Source organism: Watersipora subatra, chromosome 4, assembly GCF_963576615.1.
Source record: "Watersipora subatra chromosome 4, tzWatSuba1.1, whole genome shotgun sequence".
Classification (NCBI taxonomy): domain Eukaryota; kingdom Metazoa; phylum Bryozoa; class Gymnolaemata; order Cheilostomatida; family Watersiporidae; genus Watersipora; species Watersipora subatra.
In genome coordinates this window covers 46,490,467-46,513,267 of record NC_088711.1, presented here as the reverse complement: position 1 = coordinate 46,513,267, position 22,801 = coordinate 46,490,467, and the positions used below count along the sequence as shown (strand labels likewise).

Here is a 22,801-nt window from a genome sequence, read left to right as displayed (position 1 = left end):
CATTACTTTGGCATTACAATTGGCATCAATTTTTACGCTATATAGCGTAAAAATTCCTGAAACGGATTGTATCTGTTGTAGGAGTGCCTACTGTAAATCTTTTGGCTTCATCACCTGCCTGCTGCTCACAAAATGCAGCCACAAATAAACATGAACTATAATATCGTAGTTCTCTCTATATCCTGAATAGCAAATAAAAAGACATGAAAAACTAGGTCGTCTGATGAACTATTTTTGACCAATTCATGGAAACATCATCTAGGATGAATTTTCAATTGTCTTTGTTTGTACTTAAAATCTTTTGTAAAGGAGTATTGCCTGGTTACGCATATACTAATGTTCTGCACCGACTCAGGCAACTATGAAAGTACTAAGTGCAATATGTTGGTGTCAAGTCAAAGGCGGTTATATCATTTGCATCTTGCTGTTTTGTTTATAAAAATTTCACTTCTTTCATTTATGCTAAGTTTGCCATTATAAAATTTTTATAATATGCTGTAATAAAATTAACCTTAAAGCCTGCTGAAGTGTAGCAAAAATCAATCACTTTGTTTCCATGATGAGGTTATTCCACAAGTTAGTATCATTCTCCAGATTGAAACCGCAAAAACCCTCGAGTCAAGCAAGTTTGGCTACTTGAACAAAACTTGCTTGAAGTTGAAAAATGGACATTATATTTTTTTTAATTTTTTCGATGTTTTAAAGTTAAACTACATTACAACAATAGCTGTTATTATGTTATTACTTTGATTTTAAAATATTAGCATGACGATGTTATAAGTTGTTTCAATTACTTTAGGTTTTTGGGAAAGAAACTGTAAAGCTTTGGAGTTCAAAAATGGGCATTAAGTTTTTTAACTTTAAAAATTTTTGTAATGTTTTTAAGCTGAAATATGTCAAAACAATGGCTACTATTACATTGGATGGTGTTTCTGAACAGTATTCTTATTGCTTTCCAAAATGCTGTAAAGTCTTCAGGTAAGACTGCAAACCATATTTTGAGCGAATATGAAAACGACAGATGTGGTTGAGAACTTAATGATTTCAAATCAGAGTGTAGTTCTGATGATTGTGATGATCGATCTTCTCAAGAACACTCTTACTAAAATCATGACACTCATTACTGCAACTACGATAAAATTAATTATTATTGATGTAACAGCGTCATCATTGGTAATATTTTGTAGACACTTTTTCTGATCACTGTTTATTATGGGTTTGTAAAGATCAAAGAATGTCAAAGTCAAAGTGAGATAGTAAATAGAGATAGCAATCGATTAAAGTTGGCATTGTATTTTTCTACCCAATTCTTTTGTAGCGGCGTTCTATTTGAAGTGGCATTCAAATTAAGGTGGCTTTCAAATAAAGGTTTGACTGTATACTAGCTTTTCCGAAGTTAAACAACTTTTGACAGTTTCGCTCCTCGTTCCAAATTTTTACCAAACGTTTTATGCTTGTGAAACCTATAAATGGCTTTTGCAAATGGTGGGCATGAAAATGAAGAGCAAGCTAATCCATTTTTATCGATTTAGACACTTCAGTTTTCCCTGTTATGAAATATGCTGCTAAGGGAGACCGGAGTGCTCTGTATGACCTCTAACATAGGATTCTTTATCTTTCTTAACAAAGCACTCGCGTTAATCCCCAACACGTAAATGTCCATCAAAATACTTATCTCACCGTAACTCAACGCGCACACTATTGTAAATCCGTATCATCCAAACAATGGAAGCACAGTGAATACTTGGTTTGACATCATAAATAAAATAAAAATATTTATTTTTGGTATGGTCATTCATACTGATGTTTTTTTAGCTTCTACGCAGGAATTGTCACAATGAAATACTAGCCAGTATCACTCGACAAAGCAAACCAATCTTGCCCGTAAGTTGCTATATTATTTCAAAGATTTTATGAGTGTTGCTACCAACTAAATGTTCAAGTAATTACACTGAACGCTACTTTTAGAAGGGGTATTGTTAGGGACAACATTGTATGGTGCAAGCCACTCATAAATTTTTAGTGAGCCACACAAACTACAAACCATGAATCTGAGCAATGATGATCCGGTTGTTTTAGTGTGGTTTTTCTCTTCCTGGAAAATTGCTACGCTTATGATTTCCATTATCAGCTATAACCTTGTACTTGCAGTCGAAGTTTTTAACCAAGAATAAAATATTGGTATTTCTAAAACTGCCTTTTAATTTAATAGGCAAATGTCCTCACTGCCTCTCTTGCTTGCAAGTGAGCACCCTGTGCTAGCCACATTGCCTGGTGCAACCTAAATAGCAGGTAATCATTAGAAGGTACGGCATCATAAGCAAGTAATGTATTCTTTTCAAAGGCATTCGTAAGACTGAAGCATGTCGGAGAATCTTTGCTATAATAAAAGCAGTGTATGTACGTCTGTTCGAAACTAGGCTTAAAACGTTAAAAAAATGACTTGCACGAGAATTGAATACAGGTTAGAGCTGGCACCGGTAGACCATCGGTCTTGACCCACTGGGTCAGAGGTGCCTGGGTCGGGCCACCCGACCATCGGGTCTTCCTATACAAAGACACGGGTGGGTTTATGGCTAAACGAGAGTGATTGTATATCGCTTTTTAAGTGCGATTGAAATTGAGTCGCGCTTAGTCCTAGCGCAGAAGGACCAGGCGAAATAAAATAAGGTGAGTCAAGACTATATTTTAAATGTCTGCAACAATAGTCTTTAGACTATAGGTTTCACAACGTTTTGTGGCAAGAAATAATCAACATGTCGGTGGTCTGGGAGTTTATAAAGAAGCCAGCCACGAAAGGGAAAGACCAAGTCATTTGTACAATATGCAAAAGCAAGTTAAGCTACAAAGAAGGATCCACTTCAATACTATTGAGGCATTTACAATGAAGGCATCCTGAGGAACTTAAAAGCGTGTCTAAGAATTTTAAATTCGGCAAAGAACAGAAGAATGATAAAGAAGAAGGTAAACAACCGACTTTAGCTGCTTTTATGAGTGAACAATCAAAATGGTCAGCAAGCAGCCCATGGGCGATAGGTATTACGAAGAATATCATCAATATGATCACAGTAGACTTGCAGCCTCTTAGTTTCACAGAAAACAAGAGATTCGGAGACCTGGTTGCAATGTTGGATAACAGGTACACAGTACCTTCCAGAGGGACAATAAGAAACATTCTTCTTCCAAAAGCTTATCATACTACCAAGCAGAAACTCATATTAAACAACAAGAATCATATGAAGTCATCTCCATAAATCAGTATAACAACTGATGCTTGGACATCGGAAAACCATAACAGTTTCATAACTTACACTCTACACTTAATAGATGAGTCATTTGTGAATTTGTGCCACAAAATATAATGATTGGTGTGAAAATGGCTTTTTTATCTGAGATTATTGATGTCACAATATTAGGCGTAATAGAACTATCCTTGAATGAATAAAAAATCGCGCTTGCTGACCCGGCTCGACTCGATCTTGGCCCTCATTGCTGACCCTGAGTCTGGCCCGACCTAGCCTGTCTTGACAAGCTGTTGTTTTTGCGTAGTTGTCCCCCCGTCGAGCGGCGAGCAACAACAGCTTGTCACAAGACGTACTGCACCTGATGCATCAGCTGCACTTATAAGGAGTTATTCTCTTCCGTCTATGCGGCTTGGTTGCGATGTTATGTCGGTCGCTCCATTGGTAATCATAACGAATTTTGCGCAAAATTTATGTAGAAAAAATAAGATTATAACGTTTAACCAGCGACCAGTCTCTGCGGTAAACTTTAGTAGAACTTGAGAACTTAGGCAACAACAGCGACCAAACATGTCGTTATTTGTGCGCTCAGTCAGTTTTATTTCTATTTTTGTATCAGTCAGTTTTATTTGTTCTAATGGATTTTATTTTAAGTTTATTTTATTGTTAAGTTCTACTAAAGTTTATCACAAAAACTGGTCTTTGGTTAAACGTTGTAATCTTGTTTTTTTCTACATAAATTTTTGCGTGAAATCCGTTATGATTACCAATGGAGCGACCGACTTAACATCGCGGACAAGCCGCGTAGACGGAAGAGAACAACTCCCTATAAGTGCAGCTGATGCATCAGGTGCGGTACGTCTTGTGACAAGCTGTTGTTGCTCGCCGCTCGACGGGGGGACAACTACGCAAAAACAACAGCTTGTCAAGACAGGCTAGGCCCGACCCTGCATTCCTTGGTCTCGTTTCAGCTTTAATACAGGTATTTCAATCTACAGTCTGGTGCTCTAAAAATGACACCACTCGGCCGCCTAGCAAGTGATTTGCATCACATTTACTGATTACACATTACGATCTCTCATGGTGCACGAGGCCGCCAAGCATACTAATTTTATATAAAATGGTAAACCTTTAATTAACACTTCTTATCACGCATTGACCAGCTGTTCCATAGACCAGCTTTCTCAAGAAGAGAGGTCAATTGTCATAACCGTCACATGTTTTCACACCTACATTCAAGCGCAAGGAAATCTATTGGTCAAGGCAACCGAGCGGAACATGAACTTACAAGCTTGGAAAGATGTGTCTAGTAGCTACATAAAGTTTACATAAGCATTTCTGAAGGCTCAATCTGCGCTGAATGTCGACAATTTGAACAGAGGCGCATCATACCCTTGGTCACCAACACGACTACCGCACAACCGGAGCTGGTGAGTGATAACAACTCTTTTTGTGTGTACACATTCTATAGTCTAGAGTGTTTGACATAAATTTTGCTGTCGTAGTGAGGTTTAACGGAAGGCACAGTGTATTTTATATGCTAGCAGAAGCACAGAATTCTAGTTCTCAGCCAGAGTACTCCCGAACATCATACACTGTTCGAGTGACATGGGTAATATGCTAGTTTGCGTCATCCGCAAGATTTCAGAATCTTTGATGAAAACTCCATGATGTAAACGGCATAAACCCGCAAGTCACGCGATTTTTGTGTCTGGAGAACTTTTACCAAACATCTAATGCTTATGAAAGATGGAAATAGCTCTTGCGAATGATGCGCAAAAAACCATGCACAAGCTAACCCATTTTTAACATTTTTCACACTTTAGTCTGTTCTATTTCGAAAGCGTAGTGCTAAGCGAGACAAGAGTATGCCACTATGACCTTTGGCGTTGATTTCTTTATATTTTTAACAAAGCACTCACATTAATACACAACACGTGAATGTCAATTGAAAAACTTATCGTATGATAACTCCACGTGTGCACAACTTCAAATCTGATTCACCTGTACAACAGCAGCAGAGTGATACAGTGCAACAATTGCCTGGAAAAAGCGTAACTTCATAGCCTAGAAAAACGAGGACGGAGCAAACAACAATGACTATGTGTTGTTCACCTACACAGTGTTTATTGTAACAATGTCAAGGTCATTATAAAGAGCATTCAATAAGAAGGGTGGGTTTGGGAGCGCACTATCCACCAGATATCTTGAATTACTACTGACTACAAATTCTTACATAACATGAGCCTGAATAAAAGTTCGCTTCGTTAAAGCCAGTTAAAACCAGTTCAGCTCCGACTCTCAGTCTTCAGATACATTTTGTTCATTCAGGGTTTGTTATCCTCATGTTCATTAAAGAGAATTCATTGTGTTACCCTCGTCTAATATGATTGTACCAAATGGTCTAATTTTACATGAAATCAAGTTCTAGGCTTGCACGCACATTGGCCAAATTCTTTGTCTACAAGTGACTTGTACTCGCTATTAATGAGAACACTAAATGGCTTGCTGTTGCCACACTTTCAAATATTTAAACACTGGTATTGTTTTTGACTATATGAAACTTTATCAAAGAATTTATGTGAAAATAATTTACTTTCGCTTGAATTGGAAGTTAAGTTAGGAGTTGTATGACTTTTGTCTATCATTAGCACAAATATACATTCATAGGCTATTTGCTACTTATTACAAAATCAACTTTGAAATGTTCTGTACAGAAGGTTTATACAAACTATATTTATTTCACATTTTTTAAAATAAAGATTAAAAAGTTCAAACTTGTTGTTCCTATAATTTTAAAAAAATAATTGATTTAAGCAATAAGAAAGGGCAACAATTATTAGCTTTGCTGACTTTCCAATTGTTTCTATAGCAACTTAATTGATTATCAATCATTGAAATGGTTGCTACAAATTATACAACAAACAATCTTTTCAACAAAATAAACGTAGAAAACTAATGAGCTGTATTTTTGCTGGAAATTTCCAAAAATTAACAGTACTTTGGAAGCACGCTGCTCGCTATCTGTTAGTAAACAGCCTTAATTAAACCAAAGATTCTCAGTGGTTTTCAGCAGCTATTAAGGGAATTTTAGATTAAGACCTGATTATTTGCACACTAAGCCACTTGATGTTGAAATAATCAACTTTTGCAATCGGAATTAGCGTCTGTCATGTGATTATCATGTCATAACTTGCCTACACACACTGAAAATTTTATGCAAAAAACTACTAAAGTAAACAATTAATATGCTGTATACTAAGTTAGTCAGTCGATGACAACCACACAGGTTATGACCATATATGAACCAATAAAATTTGACACATTCCTCTTCTATTTTGGTTATATTTAAATAAATCTATGATCATCAAGTGTTCATTGCTTCTTATAGCTTTTTAAATAATAAAAATTTAAGACTTGATATTAAAAATTGAAAATCCCGACTCCTCCACAATACTATTAGATTAGCAACTTCTAAACACTTTTGTTCAACTCACTTAAAAATTCCTAATTTCTGACTTGTCATTTTTTGGTTTTAGCATGTAACGAAAAACCTTATTTGGAGAATGATTACTAACCAATAAAAGGCTTTACATATGTATATATAACTTATAACATGTGTAACATGTATATTCGTATATGCTTGTGTATACATATATACATTTGTACAAACATACGTACATATGTACAAGTTTATTGCTAGCTCATTAGCTTGTAAAGTGCGAGCAATTCTAAACTCTTCTTGCTGGATACAGCACTGATTTCAATGGAGAACTTCAATGTCGGCATTCATGCGAAACCCTGACCTGTATAGGAGGGCTTTAAATATGAGCAACTTTATTCATCTATTAAAATGTTGGCTCTCGATTTCTTGCACCACTAAACACTAGCAATTAACAGAGGTGGGATTCAGAGGGTGTAGATTTACGCGTGGGAGTAGATTAAGAACTAAGTGCAGCTTAAAGGTAATCATATGACTCCACCCACTAAGCTCAAGACTCCGCCCACCCAACTCCAACTTCAAATCAACTTCATTTCTTGGAATTGCAGTCTTAATATTGAGAATTAACTAAAAGTGTGTGATGCCTTTAACTCATTGAAGTCTAGTCTTGTATATACAAGCAGGACCCCTGATCCAAGACTGTATTTACATGTACAACCTTCCATTGACTGTGAAAAACTTAGAAGGGCAAAATACTTATGAAATAAGAAACAGTTTGATAGTTAAAGATTTTAAAATAATATAAAAACAAAATTCAAACAGCAAATAGTTCTTATTTTTCACTATCAAACCAGCAATTTTTTAGAGGTAATTGAAGAAACACTGGTTGATGTACACTGAGTCTGATAGAGCGTGCATGTTTCTTATGCATAGAAAAACACAGTTTCATTGTAAAGCTTTTGTTGCTGATGAGAAGAAGTTTTTTAGTTGGGTCTATTTTTTAGTCTTTATGACTAACAACTTTATTCAAGGTGTCAATAAGAAATAGCCTCATTTCAGCATTCATTTTTTATTTTTCCACTAGTTTGAAACGCTGTCAGTATTTTGGTGACTTCTTGAGAATGGATAATCTAATCAACATGAAAATTTTGAATTATCCTAAAAACATGTCATGAGCAAAGTGAAAAGTTTTTTAATTCTAGTTAAACTCAAAGTGGGAGTGGATACGGTGTTATTTTTGTCGCAGGATCTGATGAGAAAAGAATTGCTTAGCCAATTGCCTGATATTATAGCCACTTTTGTTATAGTACTAACACTTTCAGTTCTGTGCAGCAATTGAACCTAGAGGCCCTTCGACTTTCTTACAAATCATAAAAAATGTTTTTTCTAAGCTTTTACTGCTGAAGGAGAAGAAATTTTACTCTCATGTTTGCTATCGATATGAAGCAGAGAGACCTCTCTCTTCACGATGTAGTTTTTAAGCTGCAACTAAAATACGTTTCAAGCTATTGGCAATTACTTACTGTAAAATCTCTATTTGAATGCCATGGTGCTCTATTTTTCAATCCTTTTCCTATTAGAGATGTTTAATTAAAGGTGACATTCAAATAAAGGGTGGTGTTGTATTTTTCAATTAGCTCATCAAAATTTTAGGAAGATAAATTTAACCCTTTTACGAGTAAAACGATGCTAATGTCGCCTATATTGCACTCTACTTCAAGCGCTTCAAACATTTTTAAATACCTCGAAGTATCAGACAGGGTTAAACAAGAATCTAAATTGATTTTAAAATATTTGTGTGGTACTTTTATAAGTTGCTTCAATTATTTCTAGTTTTTGAAAAAAATTGTAAAGCATCAATTTTTTAATTTTAAAAAAAAGTTTGCAGTGTTTTTAAGCTAAAATACATCAAAACAATAGCTACTATTATGTTGAACGGTGTCTCTGAACAGTATTCTTATTGTTGTTTAAAATGCTGTAAAGGCTTCAGGTAAGACTGTAACCATATTTTGAGCGAATTTGGAAACGACATATATGGTTGAGAACTTAATGATTTCGAATCAGAGTGTAGTTCTGATGATTGTGATGATCGAACTTCTCAGGTATCCCGTCACTAAAATCATGACACTCATTACTGCAACAACGATACCATTAATTATTGTTGATGTAACAGCGTCATCATTATTACTATTTTGTAGACACTTTTTATTGATCATTTTCTATCATGGGTTTGTTAAGGTCAAAGAATGTCAAAGTCAAAGTGAGATAGCAAATAGAGATAGCATTCGATTAGAGTTGGCATTGTATTTTTCCACCCAATTCTTTTGTAGTGGCGTTCTATTTGAAGTGGCATTCAAATTAAGGTGGTTTTCAAATAAAGGTTTGACTGTATACTAGCTTTTCCGAAGTTAAACAACTTTCGACAGTTTCACTCCTCGTTCCAAATTTTTACCAAACACTTTATGCTTGTGAAAGCTATAAATGGCTTTTGCAAATGGTGGGCAAGAAAATGAAGAGCAAGCTAATCCATTTTTATCAATTTAGACACTTCAGTTTTTCCTGTTATGAACTATGCTGCTAAGAGAGACAGAAGTGCCCTGCATGACCTCTAACATAGGATTCCTTATCTTTCTTAACAAAGCACTCGCATTAATCCCCAACACGCAAATGTCCATCAAAATACTTATCTCACGGTAACTCAACGTGCACACTATTGTAAATCGGTATCACCCAAACGATGGAAGCATTGCGAATACTTTGTTTGACATTATAAATAAATTAAAAATTTTTGGTATGGTCATTCATTGTAAAGATCAGAGAATATCAAAGTTGTGGGCTAATAGAGGGGGCGTTCAATTAAAGGGTGGCATAGTATTTTTCAACCCTTCTTCTATAGTGGCGGTCTATTTGAGGTAACATTCAAATTGAGGTTTGACTGTATACTAGCTTTTCCAAAAGTTAAACAACTGCAGTAGACCCTCCTATGACGTAAATAATTTGTTCCAGGAATGATTTTGTTATAGGGACTTGATAAGAATTATAAGAACAGTAAAATACATGCAAATTGCCTGCTTCGTTCCAAGATCTTTGAAACTCACTCTTTTGCGCAGCTATCCTATTCGCCTTTTTGTGGAAACATTCAACGATCTATTACGACGAACTAGAATGTTGCAAAAGCTAATTTATAATAGATTTAACGCTAAACGCACAGAGTTCTTTCTTCTGCAAGTGAGGCAAAATAAACTAACATTCAAATCAGTTTGGAAAACTCGCCCAACTTGACACTTTGCGTTATATGAATATGTTTACGTAGTAGAAAGCAAAAGCTTCAAATAAATTTGTTACGTTATTTGGAATTTACGTTATAGCAGCGTTTACTGTATTGGAATTAGGCCTACGATGTTTCTTCTTTAAAGGTTGACTTGCAAAAAAATTCACATTACAGTTATTTGGTATCAAAAGATTCACAATGTCTTACTCTGTTGTGTTGTAGGTGCCTAATATGTGGAAATGTGATTACAAGCTCTTAAAAGCTCAAAAACGAAAAGCCGCCGTAGATTGGAATTTCTTTATTTCGATGACGTAACCACGAAATTTGGTTATCATCTTGTCACGTATGTTCTCACGTGAATTGAAAGGCTAATAAGAAGCTCAATATAAAACTTATCATAGTACAAGTTTATGACAAACACTTCGGGTTTTACTGAAGACCCCGCGTATCAAATATAGATGCTCGCTACTTTACTGTTTTGTTTCGGCATTATTCAATCGTCAAGTCGTAATTTGATCATGTGACCCAATACTTCGCAAATAATTTTTGCCGCACTTTTCGATTATCAAAGGTGACCAGCAGGCTCGTCATGATTATTAGATAATGATATGTACTCCTTCGAGCTAAGGTTAAAAAGTTTAACAATTTTTTACGGTAAGTTATAAGATATCAGTGCTAAAAGGGACAGCATTACAATGACGATACAACAGGCGCGTAAGAACAATAGACATAGTTTTATTGAATGCGTGAAGTATATTTGTGAAAATATTTCGACGAATAAGGTTGCAAGAAAGTGTAAATAGAAACCATCTCTCACAACTACATCACATTTGAGCCATTTGGAAAGGGAATCCAAACTACTGCGGTCTCGTGTGGCTGCGATTTTCTGTTCGTTTTTTATCTTTTAAGAGCTTGTAATCACCTTTCCACATATTTTGCACCTACAACACAACAGAGTAAGACATGGTGAATATTTTCATATCAAATAACGGTAATGTGAATTTTGTTGCAAGTCAACCTTTAAACAAAGTCTAAAAACTCCGAGGAAGCCTACCTTTATAGTTATAGACTTTGTAATTTGTATTCTTTCTCTTTCAATATTTCAGCATAAATCGACATAAATTAACGCATAGTATTGAAGATTTTAACCAATTTGAGAGAAAACGAATTTTTGGGAAGTTCTGGCTGTGCAGTTTTATCAGGCAACACACAGTCGGGACAGGCTTTTTATCAGGCAACACACAGTCGGGACAAGTTTTTTATCAGGCAACACACAGTCGGGACAGGCTTTTTATCAGGCAACACACAGTCGGGACAGGCTTTTTATCAGGCAACACACAGTCGGGACAGGCTTTTTATCAGGCAACAGACAGTCGGGACTGGCTTTTTATCAGGCAACACACAGTCGGGACAGGCTTTTTATCAGGCAACACACAGTCGGGACAGGCTTTTTATCGGGCAACACACAGTCGGGACAGGCTTTTTATCAGGCAACACACAGTCGGGACGGGCTTTTTATCAGGCAACACACAGTCGGGACAGGCTTTTTATCAGGCAACACACAGTCAGAACAGAATTAAAAAACTGGTGACTTCGCATAAAGAAGTTTGATTAAAAATTGGTGACTAGATCACGGTGTGTAACTTATAAGGCACCAGCATAATTTCTAGAAACCATTGGCCTGAGTGACCTGCGCAGCCATCCCTTTGGAATGAGTGAAGTCTATTTTCTGCGCCACCTTTACTCGCTGTTTGTTTTTAACTTCCAAAAAATGTCACTGAATGGGACAGAATAGCATTGAACTTTAAATTATTCTCTGCAATTAACATATATCCAATGGTTGACGTTTTTTGTCACATGAAACAGACATGTTCAGTCAAGCTCACAGAGCCATTGTCTGTACAACAATGGCTTTTAAAAACTGTACAAAGCCTCTTCTAGCAGTAAGCTAAAAAGGCATGGTGCTTGATTTGCGAGGTATTTCTCACAAAACCAAAATCTCCAGCTGACAACTTGTATGTTCTTCTCCTTTCATTCATTTATGGTGCAAACCTGGTGATATTGATATTCATTCAACTAGTTTTGTACCTTTGTATTGCTTACTTGCATTAATTTTTAGACTTCACGGTGATGTTTTGGTTGAAAATCAAGGTTCAAACTCAACTAAATTTATTACAATCACACACATCAGTAAAGTCATAACCTCTCTAAAGTTCAAAGTCCTAGCAATATGTCCACATTGCTAAACCAGTATTATACATACTGTATATGTTCCAAATGCCTCAAAAGTATACTTAAAGCAGGTAGAATACTTGCAGCAGGTAGTTTTTATAGAAGTACGTAGCCAATTAAAACAATTTTTCTAATAAAATTTCAATTAAACGCAAGCGTCTTTAAATGCATGATAGAAGTGATGTCTGATAAAATCTGCCAATTCTGTCAAACCAGTTTTATAAACATTGAGATATTTCTTTTTTTCTACAACAGGGCTCTTAAGCTACATACTCTTTTCTCCAATTAGTTATAATTAGCAAAAAAAATCACCTTTGATTCCTAGGAAAATCATTCAGCTTTAGCTGAAATCATTTTCGAGAAAGCTAAAAAAACATTTTAGATATTACATCTTTGTATCGGGTAAATGGCTGTGAATTGTTAAGTTAGTTTAAATTTTGTTACGGTGCTTATCAGAATATAAAAGTTAGTCAATGGTTACAATAAAAATGTAAATACGTCTGAAAAGCTTTACATCATCTACATTAATAAATGCCAATTTGTTATTGTGTGGGTCTTGTATTATACTGCATAGACATTTAGACATGCATTAGACATAGACTTGTATTATACTGCATAGATGTATTATACTGCATAGATGTATTATACTGCATAGATGTATTATACTGCATAGATGTATTATACTGCATAGATGTATTATACTGCATAGATGTATTATACTGCATAGATGTATTATACTGCATAGATGTATTATACTGCATAGATGTATTATACTGCATAGATGTATTATACTGCATAGATGTATTATACTGCATAGATGTATTATACTGCATAGATGTATTATACTGCATAGATGTATTATACTGCATAGATGTATTATACTGCATAGATGTATTATACTGCATAGATGTATTATACTGCATAGATGTATTATACTGCATAGATGTATTATACTGCATAGATGTATTATACTGCATAGATGTATTATACTGCATAGATGTATTATACTGCATAGATGTATTATACTGCATAGATGTATTATACTGCATAGATGTATTATACTGCATAGATGTATTATACTGCATAGATGTATTATACTGCATAGATGTATTATACTGCATAGATGTATTATACTGCATAGATGTATTATACTGCATAGATGTATTATACTGCATAGATGTATTATACTGCATAGATGTATTATACTGCATAGATGTATTATACTGCATAGATGTATTATACTGCATAGATGTATTATACTGCATAGATGTATTATACTGCATAGATGTATTATACTGCATAGATGTATTATACTGCATAGATGTATTATACTGCATAGATGTATTATACTGCATAGATGTATTATACTGCATAGATGTATTATACTGCATAGATGTATTATACTGCATAGATGTATTATACTGCATAGATGTATTATACTGCATAGATGTATTATACTGCATAGATGTATTATACTGCATAGATGTATTATACTGTATAGATGTATTATACTGCATAGATGTATTATACTGCATAGATGATACTGCATAGATGAATGCATGTCATTCTATGTTTGTCCGCATAAGCGCTATCGGTTTCAACATTTTTTGGCCAATTTATTCCAAAATCATATGCAAACCCTTCGCACTTTCTGCTAGGCCACTATACCGTACTAGGTGTACTAGATATGTTTGATTTCAAAGCTCCATCTGGTTCCTGAAAAGGCTATCTGACTGAAACTGAAAAAAGTGAAAGTTTAAAGGGCATCGCGGGCTTACCACTGGTTTACAATAAATTTTTTTATGTAGTTTGGAACATTTTAAATATGGAAGAATAAACTTTTTATGATAGCAAAATACATTTTCCAAGTTGACCTCTGTGTGTTATTGGACTGTAAACTAACTTTCTATCTATATATATAATTCTTAAAGTATGTCCGTGTGTCGTATGTCTGTCTGCATCCCGGCTATAGCTATAATCAGAATAGCCTAGATGGGCAACAATGCTGACGCAATGTCGTTGCCTACCGACAATTGAAGCTTACTAACTAGGTTAGTGGAATTTTACATTAGCAATGTGCCAGGCCACTTGGCAATGGCCTGCCACTTGCTAGAGAGTTGCCTGCCAGCAAGTAGTAAGCAAATCTCATCACTTCTCATTGTTTATAAACTGATTTTTAATACGCGAGCAACATCGGGAGGCACAGCTAGTAGGTTTATAATTATTAAAGAATACTTCAACATTACATTTAAGCATTTTGGTGCTATAGCTGATTTATTTAACTTCAAAAAATGATTTTTCATGTAACTGTAAGTACTAGTGTTTTATAGGTAAGTCACAAAAAGTATGACCTACCTTCTGACAACAAGAGAATTAAAGTGGTACCTTATTTGTAGTGTTCCAACTTTTGCTAAGATAAGCAAACAGCATATAGTAAGAGCTGATAACTAATTGCAAGTAATGATGGATCCTTTTTTTGTGTTGTGAATGAGGTCAATTCCTTTTAATGGTTTTTCTTAGGGAGGAGAGGACACGACACGACACGGAATCAAGTAATACTTTAAAATCTGAAGCAAAATTCTCAAAGAGCCAAAAGGTCAACTAAGAATGAGTAGTGACGAGAATCAGCCATTGCTAATTGGTGCCAAGAATATTACGATATTTTATGAGCCGTCAGTAAAGAAGCCACCAGCTTCACCAGAAGTTGAGCTTTGTCAGCCTCAAGTATACAAAAGAAGATGGTGGACACTTTTCGTCTTCAGCTTCTGCGTGTTCAACCAAGGCCTCAGCTGGCTCATCTGGAAGCCTCTCAGCGATTCCTTGCTCGTCGCCTACAACTGGGATCTCGCCCAGATTGGCCTCGCAGGGACCTTCACAGCAATAGTATTTGTTGTCTTCTCGCTGCCTGTGATGTACGTAGTAGAAAGTCGAGGTAAGTAACAAGTCTATAATACAATATCATAGTTTTCTTTGCACATTAGAATCTTCTGTCAAGGAAGTTTAGAGCTTTTCGTAATTTATAAAAGCAACTAAATTTTAAATGATTTCCTGAAAAATTTAAACGCAACATTAAATTTAAAAAAGTTTAAAGTTTAAAATTAAAAAGAATACACTAATTCTTAAAACGCGTATGAAAATATTTCAATTACAAAGTATTAAAAAGGCAAAGAAATAATAATATTATTATAAAACAAACATTTTGCCATCTGCAAGCTCGCAGTACTGTTACTGTTAGAAAAATGTGATAAAATTATCAAAGTTCACTAATGTTGCTCGCTGTAAAGTCAGCTGTGAACTGATTTCTTTTGCTGGGTGGTGGATTGCCAAACACTAAGAAGCACACCGATAAATAACACAAGACTGGTCTACTCAATCTGATCAGATCTCCCGTTCAATCGCAAACCAGGCCACACTGCCCCAGGCAGAGACAGTGTCCATTGCTCAAACCTGCCTAAACGAAACCTAGTCACAATTTGGCAACAAGCCAATTTATTATTTGAGTAAGAATTGGGGTCACTGAGTACATAAACTAACAACGTTGGGCAATAAGTTTTTTGGAATTGCGATACGTGCACATAATCTTTTACATTTAGTATACTAAGAGCTACTTCCGCTCGTCCACTCACCACAGTTGACGGCTGCGGAAAAAGAAGATTACTTAATACAGTGTTGAACTGGCAACTTTCAGCATGGTTTACAGACACTCTAACAACTGCCCCACTTGAATATTCTGTGCAGAGTGTGAATGATTGTGTGTATAGTTATTACACCTGATGATCTCTCTGTTGAACATCTAGTCTACTTTGCTGCGACATGCCTTTAGCTTATGGTAAGCATTGGACCTCAACTTTGCTTTACCGTTAGTCGTGTAAAATATAGTATATTTTGTATCTTTAATAGTTCATATTATTAATTATACATACAGTGGCTTTTAAAATTAAATTTAAATTTAAAACTTTAAAATTAAAGGCCTCCCATTAATGCAAATAAAACTATCTATCTTTGGCTTTTGTTCAACTTATATTCTTTTAAGAAAAGGAACTTATCGCTATTGAAAGATAACAGTTATACTTTGCTGTGTCCATTGTCTAATAGAGGTCTTTGTCTCACAAATACAAAATGCTAATTCGTATCTTTGATGGTGCAACATTTCCAGTTTGAAACCAGAGGTTCTGAATTGCCTGCTTCTGAATTTTAACTTAAGATATGGCTTCTGCACAGATGTCATTTGGTACTAATATTTTTATCACAAGCCTCCAACGACCTTTATTGCTAAGCCAAGCATTTTAGGCTAGCATTTGCTTAGAACTCCTCTGTACCATTCAGGTCACATTGGTAGTGTTTTTTGGCATGTCCAGGTAGTATGTTTAAAAGAACACAAGAAGCAATTATAGCTTTGGTATTGGTTTGTTTTCGTCACTGGTCAAACTAGGTAGCTATCATCATTATTAGTTTACCATGTGTAATTGCATTAACTAATATACTTACAAACAATTATTTTACAAAATGGGAATTTTTTATCAAACCTTTTCTTTTTTAGCCTGCGTAGCTGCTAAAGCATTGGGGTGATTTTTTCTGTCAAACGGGGGTAGCCAATTGGTAAACCTGTATAACTAAGGCTTAATACTAATTCAACTTTCTATGTTCAAAATTTGTAAGAATTATCTTCATTCTGTAAGAATGTTTGACAAGTTTTTGCCCAAAAACACTCGAAAGAGGAAAAATACTAAAATTATAAGAGCTGAACTATTGAATATTTGGCCTGTTTTTAAGAAGGCCACTATTAGGTATCTATAGTGAAAAGAAAGATCATTATCTATAGAGGAAATACCATCGGCAAATAGATCTCATTTTGTGTTTTTTGTTACACATAAGCATTGCTTCTTTAGTTAGACAAAGACTCACCGGTTAGATTTAAGTCATTACGTATGCAGCAACAGCTTGGTTTCAGTTTGAAAACAGTTTTGCTTTGTTTGAACAGTCTACCATTGTACATTTTCTGTTACATTTTCTTTATAAGCAAGCTCATGACATGTTTTGATCATGTCTATAAATATCTTACTGCCTGAATGAAATGCCTGCTTAAAATTTGTGTTTATGATCAAAGTGAGCACCTGTCATGTGATGCCAGGAATGTCACGTGTTTCTAGCAGTTACACAACTAGTTGCTACTAGGATAGATAAATGGAGTCTGCTATGGAAAATAATGTTTAGTGAAGCACTCCTGAGTGAGCTACGATCTGGTTCAACCTCAAGCCTACAATGTATGCTTGAGGTTACACTTGAGACCCCTATACTATGAGGTCTCCATGGCCATAAGTGGTAGGTAGTTTTTATTAAAAGCAGCGCCGATTGAATCTTTGGTTTTGTAATGAGTATCAATTAAGCGTAATAAAAAGTTAATTTATTGCAACTTTAAGTTAAAGCTACATATTTAATGTAAAGTTTTAAAGTTATTAAATTAAAATTACATAAGTTAAAATGAAAACCAAATTGATAAGCTAAATAACCGCAAAAACAATTTTGTACATTTTAAACCATGAACAACTAAAATGAGATGAAATTAGTGTGAATTGTAATTAGTCGATGAGTTCATATAGCTACTATGTAGGTAAGCTATAGCTTTATACGTTTTTAGCACAAAATTATCTTAGAATTTATGAAATTTTATTTTTTATGACCTTTCCTGGCTGCGTGAAAACTTAATTGCAATTACATATTGCAAGGAACAATGACTCGTATAGAATATTTTTGAAGTGTCGAAACACAATTAACTGTTTTGCAGTGTTAAATAGTTCACAATTTAAAGCATCTCAGAAGTCTTGCTACTGTTTGGTATTCTGCCGCAGTATTTGTTGGTCATTAGAAGCAGCTCCTGAATGAGATCTAAAAGTCTGCGATGTCCTAGAAGAGGTTTTTTCAAATAAACCTTCAATGATTCCAACAGCATTGAAACTGTATCACTTGATTAGATGACTCTAGATAAGTAGATGTAAAGGGTTGGCATTTCTTTTCATATATATATATCAAAGGTTAACATGGTATTTCATAGATATGTCAAAGGTTAGCATGTCTTTTAATGATAGTTGTCGAAGGTTAGCATGTCTTTTAATGATATTTGTCAAAGGTTAGTTTGTTTTTCCATCAAATTTCTTAGTCTAGGTATATCCATTTTATGTAAACAGCTTAAAGGATAAAATTAAATTTTGAGTGCTGTTGCTAGGGTAACCACCTTTATCCTACATTATCTCCAGTTGGTCAGGTTTGATTATGCTAGAATTTCACTAATCTCCTTCTAATGGGGTCGGTATCTGGGATGTATTAGCCGTATTTGTAAATCTCTCACATCAATTCATAACAAACCTGTCATAACCTGTCATGCTATAATCTGTCATAAATATCTCCTTGGTTCTACTAAAAATTTAGTAAGTTGTCCCTACTTTATACTTAATTACAGATTGTTTGGGTTTATTTTTGTTTCTGTTAATTCATCAAAAAGACCAATAAATATTTGTTTGCACTTGTCAAAAAGCTGGGTATAACCATCTGTGTAAGTAAATTAAAAATAAACCTTTTAAAAGCAAAATATCAAATTTTGGTTAAAATTGTTTGACAGAAAGTTGAAAAATTCTGTGTGCTTAAAACTTCTCCACTATAAAATAATATAACAAAATTTACAATAGCTTCAGTCTGTATTAGAATTGTATTGCTAGGTGTGAACTGAGAAAAGGTTATGGTTAAACAGTTTAAAGCATGTATGATACAGTTTGCAGCTAGAACTGGCTCTCTATGTGCAATAGAAGAGAAGTTGTAAGCGTCAAACCCAGTTAAGCTACTGCAAGGATGCTATCAAATAATATGCTATAAATCTGCAAATTTATAAGTGATATAATGATCTGGCAAATGCTACAAATATATATTGCTCGATGTGTCTGTATATAAAAAAAGTTACTGTTCCACCAAAAGCTATCCATAAAAACTTTGACTACTATAATTCTGACACCTCTTCGTACTGGTAAAAATAAAATGTTGTGCTGTCTTGGTCTGAACAGAGAGATAATGTAGAGACCATTCCTACTCAATAATACAATAGTCCATGTGAAACGTGTTAACCTTTACCGATTTAGCAATCCAACTTTACGAAAAACAAGAAATAGAAATGTAACAGCTCATTTAAAATTGAAAGGGCCATTTAAAAATTACAAATTAAAAAAATGGGGGATGATAACAAAAAATTAGTTTTTAAACAACTTCAAAAAATAACAAATACAAAAAGTAATTTTATTTAATAATCAAAAGTGCCCAATTGGTGTGTGCATACGGTATACGGTATACGGTATACGGTATACGGTATACGGTATACGGTATATGGTATATGGTATATGGTATATGATAAGAGCGATAGAATGCTAAGGACTGTATAGATCAGTGGTTAAATGCCCGGTTTGGAACTTGTGGTTGCAATCTCCATGAGTTCAAATCCAGCGTGAAATGTATATTTCATTCCTAAATTTTAGTAACTATAGCTGGACACACTGAAGTACAGACACACCAACACACATACAGACAAACCTTAAGATTTAGATATATAAATATATATAAATAAATCAACATCTAAATATATATATATATAAATAAATCAACATTTAAATATATATATATAAATAAATCAACATCTAAATATATATTTATATATATATTTATATCTTTAGCATGCCAGCATTTTAGTAAAGTTAAACTAGGTCAGTGCTTGAAGTATGCGTAGCTAGTTCCTAGCAATATTACAAGGTGTGCCCAGAGCCAAGTTGAAGTATTTCATTCAAACACAGCTACAGCAAAAGGGTTTCATTTAAAAATAATCCGTGTGTGGAACAACGTCACTCTGCTTCCAGATGAACAGGAGTTTGGTTAATGACCAACCTGAACCGAAGTCATAATAATTATGTAAAAGATGTTTTGATTGGCAACCTGCAAACATTATAAATAGTCAATATTTGTTACAAAATCCTTCTTTTGAGTTGTTCTGTAAAGCGTAAGGAAGCATTAAAATATGTCAAACAAGAAGTTTTCACTTATAGTATGTATAACGAATTAGTTATTATCAGTTCAGACTTGTATGTACTTGGAGTTTACTAGCTATTACGATCAAGTGGGAAAACAACTCCCCGAATTATCTCAGGCCCAATCTTATAAGGGTTGAAAATGAACTTACACAAAATTTTAGTAGATTTTATCAGAAAGTTTTGGTCTTTTTCTATCATTTGCTGTTGTTTTTGATGTTTGAGGTCATCTGATTGTCAGGATGTTTCAAAATGGAAATCAACAAACCTTGATCGCTGTTAAAATTCTCAGAAAGCAAATGAGTGCGAAATGTAGCCACTAGTTGTTATGGTTGCTATAGTTAATATCGGCTATAGTGTTCAAGTTGCTATATACCATTTATTTACTCTGTTTCTGTGCAACTATAGATGTCCTAGTCATACTTTCACTTGACCTTATAGCATTATAACCACAAGAGTAGTCATTAAATAGTAGGAAATCTCTGAACAGGTTTTCAATAGAGTCAAAATATGAAGAAGCTACTATACTGTATAAATTTGATGTAATTTTCAATTCATACATGTTTTGAGAAGCGATTCTAGTGCTAAGTCAAGTGGAAGGCAGATTTTATCAATTGAACTATTTAATCAAAGCTTAAATCACAAAAATATAACAATCACAAGGGTATATGCGTGCCGTCATTTCAATGCAATCATTCGCATTACTTTAGAGTATAATTTATGAATAAACTTCATTCCTTTAAACTTTATCTGTCATTCCTATGTTTATGTCTATGAACCTCAAAGCACCAGGCTTGATCTAATTAAAAGGTCAAGGATAAATGGCTTGATTTTAATTTCGATCAAAAGTATTACTTCAATCACATAATGAGACCATAACTATTACTGAATATTTGTTAGCTTTTCTAAGTTCTACTCAATATTTAGAAACACTTTAAAATATACATGTAGGTCTCCAAAGTAGAGCAAATCAGTCATACAAAACTGGCTACTTTTATTTGTAGCCATTCTATTAATGCAAAACTATTTATTTTTTTCAATATACTAAAACGAAAACTAGGTTTAGTTTATTTGTGATTTATATTACAGAACTCTTCCAAAGATTTTTGTATACAAATTTCAAAACTAAAGATATTGTTTCGGCCAAACGTGTTCAAAGTTGAATTCAATGATTGTTAGAGCAAAAATGAAACTACATTCAATGGGTACTCAGGCGTTTTCTGATTAGGCGTTGATTGTTCTGAGAAACCGAGCATTCAAATATGAGTGTTTCACAATAGTCTTATCAACCAATAGTCACTAGATGTCAGGCTAATATCTACAGAATAACAAACGACCTATGGTACATCTAAATGTTAATGAAAAGAGAAGCGCCAAGGAAGTAAACATAACGAATAGTTAAAAGTAGCCAAACGTCTACCCCAGAGTACTCCACAGTAGCCAAACGTCTACCCCAGAGTACTCCACAGTATAGCCAAACGTTTACCCCAGAGTGCTCCATGGTAGCCAAACGCCTATCCCAGAGCACTCCACAGTAGCCAAACATTTGTTTGCATGCTCATGCACACACAAAAGCTAAATTAAAATTAAAAACTTGAAATTTGATGTACCTGTTAAAAGTTAACACTTATTATTAAAAAGGCTGATAGAGATTTTTAAAAAAGAAAAGGTGAAAAAGTGCAGCAGAGTTTAAATAGCCTGCGATGGAGGCTCGGAGCCCAGGGGTTTCACTCTCTTCTATTCATTCCCCAGGGATAGTCTGAGATGTTATAAAATACACCCCTTCCACTGACTTACACATTAATAAAAAGCTACCCCTTATCACTTCATCATTGTCTGACTAATTGCCCCTTTTTTGGCTCTGCAGCCCTAAGCATTACACCACAGCTCATGATTATCTCTTTCCATTGTGTGGAACTCAATGAGACAGGTTGGGCCCCTATCCACTGCACCAAGCTAAGAAAACATATCTTTTTCTATGAAAACACTCTAGATTGTCTGACCACTAAAAACACAGCTAAAACATGCTTTTTCTGTTGAGCCCTTGGAAATGAAAGTTAGGAGTGAACTCTTAGGGGCTTGGAGTAGGAGGAGTTGGTTTAATGAAGGATTTACTTCATGACAGGATCTTTACAACATAGCTCTACAGTTAGGAGAAGATTTCCTGTATAATTGATGTAATATCTATACTATCTGTTATTGGTTGATTGATAGGGATTAATTGCATTGAAACCGTGCAATATGATATAGCTGGGAAAAACAACCTGCACAGTTTCTCTAAGGTGTGGTTTACTCCTTTCATGTGAGATTTCAACTGAGATTTTAACATTCCTTACAATTTCAATGTATTACCTTGTATAATCAAGCCACATAGTGCCAAAAGTTCATATATCAGCCTGATCAACACAACGACTTTGAGCATTAGTTTAATTGCAAGAAAGAGATGCTATACAGTTTGTTAAGGGTGGATGGATATGTATTATAGTGAAAGATACTGGCACTTGTTTATATCAATATTGAAGACAGAAATGCTTGACTTTTCTATTCAACTGTG

The 22,801-nt window shown here is 34.6% G+C and overlaps 1 protein-coding gene across 1 annotated transcript in view; it reads left to right on the top strand.

Moving 5' to 3' along the window:
* Nucleotides 1–4,607: 4,607 nt before the first annotated feature.
* The window catches only part of LOC137393742 (solute carrier family 49 member 4 homolog), a 35,096-nt gene continuing 16,902 nt past the window's right edge, over nucleotides 4,608–22,801 (top strand). The window contains exons 1-2 of the mRNA XM_068080425.1: nucleotides 4,608–4,672; nucleotides 14,708–15,119. Coding sequence (XP_067936526.1) covers nucleotides 14,795–15,119 — 325 coding nt within the window. The 5' untranslated portion in view covers nucleotides 4,608–4,672; nucleotides 14,708–14,794. The remainder of the gene's footprint in view (nucleotides 4,673–14,707; nucleotides 15,120–22,801) is intronic.